General features: G+C 37.9%; 1 protein-coding gene across 2 annotated transcripts; it reads left to right on the forward strand.

Annotated features, from left to right (window-relative positions):
• Positions 1-2,930: 2,930 nt before the first annotated feature.
• LOC133880284 (cysteine-tryptophan domain-containing zinc finger protein 3-like) lies at positions 2,931-12,431 on the forward strand. Of its 2 annotated transcripts, XM_062319207.1 has the most exons (11): positions 2,931-3,070; positions 4,242-4,314; positions 4,407-4,534; positions 4,658-5,038; positions 5,143-6,491; positions 6,671-7,113; positions 7,220-9,177; positions 9,281-9,438; positions 10,441-10,604; positions 10,901-11,058; positions 11,884-12,431. In XM_062319207.1, the coding sequence occupies exons 1-11, from the start codon at positions 2,975-2,977 to the stop codon at positions 12,100-12,102; spliced, it is 5,127 nt and encodes a 1,708-aa protein (XP_062175191.1). In that variant the 5' UTR covers positions 2,931-2,974; the 3' UTR covers positions 12,103-12,431. The 2 variants fall into 2 exon arrangements, with proteins under 2 accessions (XP_062175191.1, XP_062175201.1); XM_062319217.1 differs by lacking the exons at positions 2,931-3,070; positions 4,242-4,314 and having other exon boundaries at positions 4,767-5,038.
• The last annotated feature ends 664 nt before the right edge of the window (positions 12,432-13,095 follow it).

The raw sequence follows: 13,095 nt of genomic DNA on the forward strand, positions 1-13,095 counted from the left end.
TTCCATTGATTGTGTGTATATCCTATTAAAGACGTAGCTAGTCCATGCCTAGGGAAGACGGATCGTACCGCATCTTAGTGGTTAGGTGGACGGTCCGTGCCAACCGAAGATGGATTATACTTATTCTTTAGAGGTAATTTCTTGACTACTCGAGTGAGACGAGCCCTATATCATGCATAGTATGAATTTTCCTTATTAATTTACGATTGACCATTGTTATGCGGTAAGTGGTGAAATCAATCCCCTATTCTTTATCTCATCCCTACTATCTTTAAATTTATGTCTTTTACTTTTATGTATTTATTTTAAGAAAACAAAAATCAAATATCTTTTTTAATTAAGTTATTTTTAATCTTGATAAGCTTGATAATAATACCCCTGCAGTCCTTGAGGTTCGACACTCTCTCTATAGCCTTATCCTACAAGGATTCGTCCTATTGCGAGTGGTTAATTATTATTGATATATTTTGGTAAACAAAAGACCACATCATGTAGCATTTATCTTTTTGAAGCGTTTTGATAGTTTGGGGGGCCAAAGTCCAAGCGTTAGTAGTTCGTGGGGCTACTTGCAAAACGGTTGGTAGTTTGGGGGGCTAAATTGTAATTTTCCCTAAAAATAATTAGGGCCAGCATAGTGGATGCGTATAAAATAATTGGTGCGAAAGTTTTGAAGCAAGTACCAACAAATTTCAAGGAGTCAAAGGGAACGACCTCGTTTTACTGTTAGTGGTGACCTATAGTTGCCGTAATATTAAGTTATCAGTGTCAACCCCTCTAAGTCGACGTACTAATGAGGTCGACATTTGATAAAAGGGTCAATTGACCCTAAATATACAGAATTAAAACAATAGCCTATTAGAATTTAAAAAAATTAATTAATTTTTTATATTATTAGTAAATTTTTCAATTTTCTATTCTTATTTAATATATTTACACCATTTTTTAATTTTTGATATATATTATTAATTTATTTATCACAAGACAAAATCCAAGAGTTCGATTGAGCGTGTCAAGTTTGATAAATCCATCGATCGTATCATGATTGATCGGGCTAATTCAATAGGATCGATCGGACTAGTGCACAAGGATAATACAAAATATAAAATCGTAGTTCCGCCCATGTAACCACATCTTAAGAATTGTCTTGAAATCTAGGAACGCGACAATGTATAACGATGAAAAAGCATTTTGTGTTCCATATTGATATTTACGCCTTTAGGCTTCAAGTAAAAAGCATTTTGTCAATCAATTATCTATTTCCTTTTTACCCAAAAAGGTCAAAACATTAACAAACGACTTTATTCACAAAACAACACTCACAAAATAAACATCTTAAAAAGGGTTATCAAATACCATTAAATCTCTCCAAAAAGTTTTATGTTATGATAGTTTAGCTCAACTAGACTTTTGCTACCTTTATGATATCATAACCAATACATCATTGGCGATTATATGACCAAGATCATGATATGTGTTAAGTCAATTATTCACAAAACAAAAACTCACAAAAAAACTCAAAACTCCTTTCACATTTGTGTCACATCAAAACACATTTTCAATCGAAACACAAAAACGCATATTGAAAAGGGTTATCAAACACCATTAAATCTCCCCAATACGTTTTATGTTATCATAATTTATCTCAACTAAACGTTTACTACCTTTATGTGACCTTTTATAATGACTTGCTTCGATGGTTTTCGTTGGTTCTTGCATGATCCTTTTTTATAGGGTTATTCATCACACGCCCATTTGATTTAGAGTAGGCCTTATCCTTGAGATTTGGAACACACGATTTGATTATAAGTTATGTCCCATGTAGTACTTAAATGGCCATACAGTGTGGTAATGGTATGAGTGGATTCCATACTTCGTGTATTCGGTAAACTCATGTTGGTAGGTCAATGTTCGAATTAAACAGGTTTGATGTTTCAATCACTTGGGCTTGCTAACTCATAAACCCAATAATATGCATACATGGTCTTGGTCTCGGTCTCGAATTCTCAATGAGCATGATGTTTTCTAACACAATTTTCACCGGCATGAAGCTGTCATAAGTTACCATAGAAAGGTGTTGCTCTAGTAACAAAGGTCACAAAACTTTTTAGAGAATGTTTTTCGTTTTTTAGTTGAAAAAGTGTTATAATGTAACATAAAAGTAAAAATAGTTTCGAGTATTTTTTGTTTGAAATTGTTTGTTAATATTTTAATTTATTTACTAAAAAGTATAGTTTTTTTTTTTTTTTTTTTTTAAAAAAAACGTTATCAAATGAGGGCCATGTTTGAAGGAAAATGTTCCCCTCATGTTTTTTTTTGCTCTAACCAGTAAGTGCTACTACCGTGGTATACTCACGGAGGAAGTGCTAGGCAAACGGTGCCGTTTTCTTAGCTTGGCATTATTGGCAATCACATCCCCACGCGCGATCCATGTATTGAAGTTAGAAGCCATCCAAGAACCAAAGCAATAAACACGTTTTGTGATCCCTGTCTAGCAAAGGTAGCTCAAAAAGTGCTAAAGGGAATAATTTGGATTTAATTTCATCCAAACGCAGAAAAAAAAAAAAAGAAAAGGAAAGAAAAAATAAATAAATAAAAGCCAAAGACCAAAAACACAGCTGTCTCCGCTGTACACATCGAGGACAAAAACCAAGAGAGAGTAAAGTGAGAATTCGATTTCTGTTACAACAGACAATAAGAGTCGGCACTGATCGGCTTGATCAATCTACGCCGTCCGATCCGGGTACCCGATCGTGAAAATTTAAATCAGTAATTTATTGATTTATTCGTCGAAATTTCAATGAGGGTTTGTGATTCGGTGGGGTTAGAGTTGGGTCTGGGAGCTTTGGATTATGGGTTTTGGTGGGTTTTGTGAGGGATTTGGTGATGTTGGATTTCAGGGAAGGAGGTGTGTGAGGGGGTTAGGGTTTTGGGGTTAGGGCTAGGGTTAGGTTAGGGTTTGGGTGGGATTGTGGGGATGGAAGAGAACGCTGAGCTCGAGGAAGGAGAGGCTTGCTATTACAGGGATGACGACGACAAGATCATTGACCCTGACATCTCTCTCTCTTACATCGTAAGGGCTTCTTTGTGTTTCATTGGAGAATTGTTTGATTATTTTTTTTTGTTTTTGGGTTTAATTGATTTTGGTTGTGAAGAAATTGAATTTAGTTTATTTGGAATCTCTTGGTCTGTGATTCAAATTGTGTTGTGGTGTTTGTGTTTTGAATCGTATAAGGGGAAGTAACAAAAGTAACAGTTTTTTTTCGGTCCACAAGAAAGTATAGGAGACAAAGGAAGTTGAATGTTTGAATCTTTAGCTCCTGCTCTATGGGAATCGAAGCCCAAATAAGAGAAGGAATGTTCATCACTCGGGAAGCTGAGTGACATGAAAAAGAAATATAGGTTCTATCAAGAAATCTAGGTTCCTATTTTTGAGGATTTTTTTTTCTTTTCCTGTAAATTTAATATTTTCCCCCATTTTTTCATTAACCTCGTGGACCATAATGGAAGAGCTTCTGCAAACTGCCAGTAAAGTTTAAATTTGATTTGTCCACCTCTAGAAACTCTGTAGATGCTTTGTACAACCATATGTAAAGTGCATATTTATTCATAGTCGTTAGTCGATTATACAATAAATTTATTCTAACCTTGTAGAGAACTCAATGAATATTAGGCGTTATCTCTGGACATCTGGTGATGAGAGTTTTGAACGGGGCCAATTATGTTTGCTACTTTTGCAGATAACCTGTTTTGGCTTGAGAAATATCTGAGGGACCTTTGACCCTTCTAAACAAAAAATTTAATCCCTCAATAAAATTTGAAAAATTGCTTTAGTTAAGTATATCATCTTTTGTTCACTGAAAGAATGAGTAATCGAAGATTGGTTAAATCCATTCCCTTGTTCTCTCAACAACCAAGTTGACCATTAGTGCAAAATTTCCTTAAAACGCGTGAAAGATTTTCGGAAACTCATTAAAGTTTTTAAAACCGTGAGCAACTTGGACATCACTTTCTTTTTAGATGAATATCTGAAAACAGTATGCCAAAGGTATTTTGTAGAATAAATTCTTGAAAAGTAACTTTTCCTGCAATGCTGATAACTTTGCCTTTTTTTTTTTTGATAAGTATGACTTGGCCTATTTTAGATCATTCTGGACATGTCATAGATAAATTTCTTTGATATTTGTTCTAGTTTGTGTATAAATGACACTAGCAAGAGTTTAAAAAGTTTATTTTTCATAAAGGATGAGAAGATCCGAAATGTTCTTGGCCATTTTCAAAAAGATTTTGAAGGCGGGGTTTCTGCCGAGAATTTGGGTAAGTGACCTGCTGTGGGAGTTGTGGATCAGAGAGAACTGCACTCTTTGTGCATTGAAAATAATAATATGGAAATTTGATGATTTTGGCAGGGGCAAAATTTGGTGGCTATGGCTCCTTTTTACCTACCTATGAACGCTCACCTTCTATTTGGTCTCGCCCAAAGACTCCACCAAAAAACTACAATGCTCCCAGATCTCCTAACAATTTACCCATCGAGGTATGTGGATCTCTTTTGTTAACTTTTTGGTCATTTGGTAGGAAAGAGATATATATTGCTGACATCTTGTCAGCTTGGGGAAGCTTAGTTTACTTGAGTACTGTGGGTTATGTTACCATACAGGGTGCCTCTCAGAATTTGAAAGCTCCCTCGAATAAAGCCCCATCTTTGAGGCTCGGGACTGCTTCCTGTAGTGCCCATCCATTGCATAATTCAAGAGTTCCTTCTGCAGATGTTCCCATCAAACAAAATCAAGTTGCTGAGAAGAGTCCCTTGAAAAATGAAAGTTCCAACAGATCAGGCAATCTAACTGACCAAAGAACGCTGAAGGTTCGAATAAAAGTGGGTTGTGATAACTTGGCGAGGAAGAATGCAGCAATTTATAGTGGTCTTGGACTTGATGACTCCCCAAATTCATCATTGGGGAACAGCCCGGAGGAAAGCGGAGGGATGTCACCCATATCTCAAGAGACGACTGATATGTCTCCAACTGGCATCATTCAAGTAATGGTTTGTTCTGCATTTTCTGTGTATTCTCTGTTTCTTTGCCACTTGATGAAACCAAAATGATCTGCTTATATTTGATGTTTATTTACATGTTAAAACAGGCTATGACTTCCTTCCCCATCCCTGGGGGCGTACTGATATCACCTATTCATGACAGCCTGCTTTGCTTGGTGAAAAAAGAAAAACTTTGTAGTGTCAGTAAACCCATGCCACCCCTCAATGGTCGTCAAGAACACTCTGCCATTTTAGTAGATGAGTTATTTTCAATGATGGGGAATAGAAAAGAGTTGAAGGAAAAGAAAACGAAATTAGCAGCAAAAAGTGAAAGGCAGTTGGAAGTGAAGCATGAGAATGGTACATGTTTTGAGGATGACATGTCCTTACAAACAAAGAAAATTTCAGTAAATGAAACCACTGGAGGTAAGGAGTTTTTGTCTGGTGACTTGAAAAGCACTCACGTTTCCAAGTCAGAAAGTGATGTTCGTGACTCTCTCAAAGTGGCTGGTGGGGCATCTGAAGTTTTTAGGGAGGGTAACAAGAATGGTGGAAAGGGTAGATTACGTAGCTCCGACTTAGTGAAAGAGGAAGCTTTGGAGTCAATATATGGTGAGGACTGTAGCAAGAATGAGAAAGGAAACCTGAGGAGTAGTTTAGTGGAAAATGTCCATGGAAACAGAGTGCTAAATCACCACAAGGATGTTTTAATTGACCGTAAAGATGATGACAATTGTCATAAAATCTCTCCCTCCTTGCAGGGTTACTCTGATGGGTCAAAATGTAAGGAAGATCTAAATCCTAAAAAAGAGAAGGTTGGTTGGAAAACTGAAGATGATGAAATTAGTGTTTCATTTAAGACAGAAAGGGTCTCATTTGAAGGAAAAAACAAGTCAAAGGGGGCACAAAGTAATGGCAAGCCAGTTGCTGTTTCAACAAAGGAAAGCCCGAGGTTTGGTGCAAGTGCAGATTTAAATAATAAAAAGAATACTGGTTATGTTGTTGCTGACTGTAATGGTAAAAGTCAAAGGATAAAGTCCCAGAAGGATGATAAGGGCAGGGATAATCATAGAGATTCATTGTTGGTACCGAATTTGGAACAGAAAGATAATCAAATGGATCCAGTGAGGAGGTCTTCTGGTGATAGACCAAAGGATGCTAATCTTGATTCTGTTGGAATGCAACAGAATGCATTCTTAGATAAACGAAAGGGAAGGTTAAGTGGTAAGAAGGTTGAGCAGGATATATCTGGGGCATCTATAAAAGATGCTTCAATTGTGCGTCCTATTACAGAAACTGGACTCACTTCTGAGATGGTGCCGCCAATGGCAGCTCCTGTGCTTATAGAAGAGGATTGGGTACAGTGTGACAGATGTCAGAAGTGGCGGCTTCTACCCTTTGGTACAAAGCCAGAGCACCTCCCTGATAAATGGTTGTGTAGCATGCTAAATTGGCTGTAAGTTTGCTTTCTCCTTTCGGAGTTACACATAGCCCAATAAACCAATGGGCATTACTTCATAAATAATGCTCCAAGTACCATGCTCTTTCTCGTTACCAATTTATTCTGTGTGTGTATAAGAAGTGTACATATTATATATCAGAGCTTCTCATTGTTCTATTCAATATTTTTAACAGGCCTGGTATGAACCACTGCAACATTAGTGAGGAGGAGACAACGAGAGCCCTCAACGCATTGTATCAATTACCAGTTTCTGAGAGTCAGAACAGCTTACAACATCATATCAGTGGAACTGCATTGGGACTATATTCAGGTGATGTCCACCATCTTGACCAGAATCACGAGAATGTCAGTGCCCAAGCCGTTTCTAATAGAGGAAAGAAAAAACATGTTTTAAAGGAAATAGCAAATGCAGGAAACTCGGGTGGCCCCTTTCAGATCTCAAAGTCCACAAAGAACAAGCTACAAGAATCTACAAAAAGGAGCATAAATGGCAAGAACCAGCATCATGCAGAACTAAATCTGATGAAGAAATCTAGTTCTCAACATTTGAGTAAGAAGGGCAACTTGGTTGTGGATAAAGACATGCTTAGTCAGAAAGAAAAGCCAATTAATGGAGGTATGTATTTAAATGTGGAAATAATTTCATACTGCTGTCTGAATTTTTGGGAAAATGGGTAATCATGTGTCTCTTTGTGCTCTTTTGGGGCATCAAATATCTACAGGTGATGCGAAACAAATAAAAGTGAAAAGCAAGAGGGAAGCTGATGAATACGAAGGTGGAACCTCCAAGAAGTCCAAGACAGAGGATATGTCCTATGTTGATAAACATCGGACCTCCAAAATGGACCCTGGTAGGGGGCATATCAGTGCAAGTACTGCTTTGCCAACTAAGGGAAGTGGGGAGGATATGCGGAAATATGATGAATACTGTTTATCTGAGAACACAAGGTTGGATGTAAGGGACAAGGTGCTAGGTTCTGTTAAGAAACTGGGAGACCAAGCTCAGGTCTTGTCTGATGGTGGATCATTGGATATGAGAATGTGTAGTAAAAAGGATGTTTCTTTGAAGAAAAGGAAATTGGAGCTGGAGGACGGCAAGAATGAAATAGAGACATTTCAAAATTCTGCCCATGATGGCAGTGTATATGAGAAAGAGGAAAGTAGTGAGAGTGGATTGAGGAAGGAAAAGAAGTTAAGGGTTTCAAAGACTCAGGTGAAAGAGTCCAACACTAATGATTCTGATGATAAGTCGCACAAAAAAGGTAGGATGTCAGAAATTCTCTTATCAGGCATTAGAGATCATCCAAGTGATACTATGGAAGAAGTCAGGAGAAATGATAAGGAGCAGCAACTCAGAAAACATAAAAAGAAGATTTCATCTCAACCGACTGTGGATGTTGTAGAATCATTAAGAAGGGATTTAGGATCTGGACAGGTTTCAGTGGCAGCCACTTCAAGCTCTTCAAAGGTTTCAGGATCCCGTAAAACTAGAGCCAACGTTGAAGAACTGAAAGGTTCTCCAGTGGAATCAGTTTCCTCTTCTCCCTTGAGGGCCTCTAATTTAGACAAGTTTACATCTGCAGGAGGGTACATTACAGGGAAAGATGATGCTATTCATAGTGGTCTCTCTATGAAGGGTGATTTCAGAAGATACTCGGATGGGGATAATACTGCTGAGATTAATCTGCCTGGGACAGTGATTCATAATTTTTCTGTGCTTGAGTATAGGGATGGAGATGCTATTCACAAGTCCAGTGGTAAAGCCAAGCCTTCTTCTGATGTTGGGAATAGCCGTATACTTAATGGTGATGTTGATATTGTACAGCAAAATGTCCGGTTCCTCAATGATCTGCATGCTCCAGAACATGGCTATAATGAGGATGGGGTGAAGAAGAACCACCATGACAATTCAGTTCTGCAGAAATCTGGTAAGGGTACCACTTCACGACCTAAGGGCAGTAGCAGAAGTTCTGATAGAGATAAAATGAAGGTTTCTGATCCAGTTAATGGTTATACAAAGAAGAACCATAGGAGTGACTCGGTGTGTGACCCCAGTCACCGAGTTCCTGTTCATGAAACAACAGCTAATGCTAAACACAGTTTTCCTAAAAATCCAAACACCAAGTCTGTCATGGATGAGAAGAATCACGTTAGTAGGAGGGATCCTGTAGGACAATGGTCAAGTGGGACTCAAATGGAAATCAAGCTAAAACAAAAAGAGTATGATAGTTTGGATATGAAATCATGCGCTCCATGTAGTAGAAATGTGAAGCTTGCCCCCCAGCTGAGCCTGATTCAGGATTTTGAGGGTGATAATAAAGCTGATCCAACACAAATAGAGCCAAGAAATGGGAAATCAAAGTTGTTCTCACTTTCCGATGGTGAAAGTAAACTAGAAACAGTATCCCAGGGTTGGGGAACTGTACCAGGACCTCAGAAAGGAGATATGTTTGATGGATGTCCTATTGATGCACCTGGTGATGTGTCAAAGGCATTAAAACATTCTGGGACTGTTAATAACAATGGAGTTAACCACAATTTGGGATATCTTGTGCCTGATAGACAAGGGGTCAGAGATCTCAATGCTTCAAGTCCCGTGAGAGTGATCTCCTCCAGCCAGATTGCTACTAACACCCTGAAAGAAGCCAAAGATCTTAGAGACACAGCAGATCGTCTTAAGGTTCCTCTATTGCCCCTTGATAATTGTTTACTTTTTGTTTCTATGCTTGATATTTTGTTGTACGTTATTTTAACTCCTGGTATGGTTTCAATATCTTTCATAGAGCTCTTGCTTTGGTTTTGAAAGTAATGAGGCTTACTTCCAAGCTGCCTTGAAGTTTCTTCATGGAGCGTCACTTCTAGAAACTTGCAATAGTGAGAGTGGCAGACATGGGGAGATGAATCAAATTCAAGCGTACGGCACTGCAGCTAAACTTTGCGAGTAAGTGAAACTTGAAAGTTGTGACTAAAACCTTTGCTGCTCAACTTTCTTATTTTCCTTCTTTTTCCCCACTGCACATTAGGAGTCCAATGTAATTAGACTGTCTCAAAAATCTCGCATTCTCACGTGATTTAGCTTGTAGGCTGTCGTGGATAATTACTATTCAACTTTAAGGAAGTACACCTTTATGATGACTTTACTTTTTTGGTACTTTTGATAAGCAGTTGTTAATTTGATGGTGGAAGGAAGCAATCTTTTTATGATTAAACTTTTACAAGATTCTTCTTGATTACCCTTGTTCAGGATGTCCTGAGTCATCTGCGGCTATTTCTTTTCTCTGTTTTTCTTTGGTATAGGAGTCTCTCCCAAAATATCTTGGAACAGCATTATGGGCTATGAATTGCAAAGTTTTTTGACTTGGGATGTAGACTAATTGAGCCACTTTTACTGGCTTGAGCTTGTTAATTGTTGAGCCAAGCCTGAACAGATCACATTTATAGCAGCTTTGCAAATTATTTATTCATTGTTCAAGCCAAGTCCGAAGAGCTCACATTTTAACAGCTTGTTAGCAGTCTAAACACTGGAGGACGAACCCAGCTGCTTAAGCTTGCTTCAGTTGAGGCTTTTTCTAGATAATTTGTGGGATACTCTGAGCCAAGCTGATCCTGTTTCTGAGCTGGGACACAGCAGCCTATTATTTGGCTTGTCTTGGCCCGGGCATGTGTTAGACAGTGACTGTTATGGTTCCAACAGTTAGTGCTGTGTGATTAATTTCGAATGACTGACCTTAATAGTAGCTTAATTATGTGTCATTGGCTTTTAGAGCTGGTTGCTTTAAGCAGTTTATGTTTTTTCCTTTTTGAGTACAAGTTTACTGTAAAGAAAGACCGGTGCAACACAATAATATGTGTGATCTGTACTGCACTTTGCTATTCTTAAGGTCTAATTTCTGTATCACTCTGCCCTGTATGTGGCTGTATGCTGAACTTTATATTTCAACAGACTTTGTGCCATTCAATATGAAACACGGCAAGAGATGGCTGCTGCTGCTTTGGCCTACAAATGCATGGAGGTGGCATACATGAGGGTGGTTTATCATAAACATTCTAGTATGAACAGAGATTGGCACGAGTTGCAAGCAACATTACAAAAAGTGGTTCCTCAAGGTAATAGAAGAAGGTCATGGTGCAGCTATAAATTTTTTTCTTCTTTTGGAGTTGTCTACAATTCATTGTTCAGATCATGTCTACTCATTCTGTTGCAGTGAATTTGAAATTCTCCTATTCCACCAAAGAATGTCGATTTTCTTATTTTAATGTTGAACACTTCTACGGTCTAGTGTAAAAGATAAGATTAGATTGAATATATCTAAGGGTAACCGGCTCAAGTGTAAAGATGCATTTATGCTTCCGAAAGTGATGTAATTAATAATGTAACTGTTGTTCTTAAATGATTTGTTTAGGTGAATCTCCATCATCTTCCGCTTCGGATGTTGATAACTTAAATAGTCAAGCACCTGTTGATAAGAGTAATTTATCGAAGGGTACTGGTTCTCATGTTGCTGGAAGCCAAGTCAATCTTGCTCGAAACCGCCCAAATTTTGTTCGCCTGCTTGACTTCGTAAGTTCATTTAACCTTAGAAATTTGTTTATTGTTTCGTCAAGGGTGATTTTTATGGCTTTTGTCATCATTTCTTCTGGAGTCTTGATTTCTTGTTGTAACATATTATGAAAATGGAGGGCTCAGGTTCTTTGAGGGCTCTGGGTTTTTGTGGTAATGTTGGGGGTTTCTTCTGTCTTTTGGGTTTTTTTCGGGTGTTCTTCATTTGTTTTCTGCTTTTCTTTTTGTTTTGGTGTCCTTGTATACTCCCTGTATGCTTAGGGGCACCTTACGCTTTTTTAATGCTATTTCTTTTCTTACCTATAAAAAAAAAAGCATATTATGATAATGGAGAGGGATCTTAATGGAGAGAAACATTGGAACCCAAGGAGTCTATACTGGATTGAAGTGTTGGAAAGGTGAATTAGAATGGGCCTGCACTTGTCTTGCAGTATAGGACCAAGAGGATTGTGTAAATGGAGGTTTGGAGTTTAAATAACTGTTTTATTGCATTAAAGGTTTTGGCGTAGGCTGGTCATGTTTTTGAAACTGCAGGAGTAATTTTTATATCATCCAAATCCTATAGTTGGGTTTTCCGTATATGGACATTTAATTCTTGAAAATCCAATTTATGCAGTCTATGGCTGTTGTAGTAGACTTGTGTTGTAGTAGACTCAGTATGCCTGTATTATATTTTCTGAAAATTATGGATAGTTTGCGTTAAGCTTGTTGGATGTCTCACCTTGGACAATAGATTTTCTCTCTTCTGGGCTGGTGGGCATATCTTGACTCTTATGGCTATGCTTGGAATGGAAGGGTAAAAACTACAATTTGATTGTTTTGCAGACACAGGATGTAAATTTTGCAATGGAGGCCTCTAGAAAATCCCATAATGCTTTTGCAGCTGCTAATGTAATCCTCGAAGAGGAACAGAATAGGGATTGCATTACTTCTGTTAAGAGAGTCGTTGATTTCAGCTTCCAAGATGTAGAGGAGCTAGTACGGCTGATTCGGCTTGCAATGGAGGCGATAAGTTGTTCAGGCTTCGGTGGGGCTAGAGACTAAGTAACCCTGTATATATAATGTTTTTTTTGTTTTTTTTTTTTCCCAGTTTTGTTTCCCCTAGTGAGCAGTCATCAAGAAAAGAAAGGGGAAAAAGATGCCTACATATACCTGCCCTTGGAAACCTGCAAAGTGGCAGGTCACCGACTGTTTGTTGCCCCTCTGTACATGTGTACAAATTGAGATTGATTAGCAAATTTTGTGTTGTATTTTTGAATGTTGAGCTAGTTCTTAGATAAGGGCAAGGCATGTCACCCCTAAGTTTCATGGGTTGGGAAAAGAGGCATGGAATTCTTACTAGTTTGGCAACAGAATTCAGAGGTTATGTATTAGTTCAGTTCTATATATTTTTTGGCTCCACTAATTCGGAGCTTGAGGAAAAAAAAGATGTTTACAGAGATTAGAAATCATTTAGGCAACCATTTTGAGGAGGTTGAATACTGATATAGTGACGACTAGTCAATTTTCTGTCAAGGACTCGCTGTTTTTTTAGCATTTACTGATCTTTGATGGAATGGAAATTCAAGTTTTGTGGAAGGTCACCTATATTATTTGTAGAATTCTCAAGCTTGAGCTTTTGTTTTAAATGACCCTGCCAGCTTTCCTGTTAAAGAAACAACACAAATGTGTGGGTATGTAACATTTCATTTCATTTCATTTCATCGTGGCATTATCTGAGGAGCTCCTGTTTCAGTCTTTTTCTTTTCAGTTTATAATGTAAAGGTTAATTCTCTGTAGGTGGATCTAATTATTAGCCACATGAATTAATTTCCACGACCAAGGTTTGCAAAATATCTTATTATTGTAAGATTTATTTGAATATTTACTTATGATTACTCAGTTGGATTGACAGCTGCCTTTATACATGAATTGCAGGGCCGTATTGGTTTGTCTTTGGATAAATTGAGTAAATTGATGATTGGATAAGGACACAAAGTTTGCAGTTCTTGTTAGCAGTTGTTCCGTTTTGATATGTAAGAGGTAAAGCTAGTGAAG

The sequence above is a fragment of the Alnus glutinosa genome, chromosome 1, assembly GCF_958979055.1.
Source record: "Alnus glutinosa chromosome 1, dhAlnGlut1.1, whole genome shotgun sequence".
NCBI classification, from domain to species: domain Eukaryota; kingdom Viridiplantae; phylum Streptophyta; class Magnoliopsida; order Fagales; family Betulaceae; genus Alnus; species Alnus glutinosa.

Coding starts and splice junctions, on each gene's coding strand:
- LOC133880284 (XM_062319207.1), top strand. CDS start 2,975: ATGGAAGAGAACGCTGAGCTCGAGGAAGGAGAGGCTTGCTATTACAGG. Junction 4,535..4,657: donor CTAACAATTTACCCATCGAG/GTATGTGGATCT, acceptor GTTACCATACAG/GGTGCCTCTCAGAATTTGAA. Junction 7,114..7,219: donor AGAAAAGCCAATTAATGGAG/GTATGTATTTAA, acceptor AAATATCTACAG/GTGATGCGAAACAAATAAAA.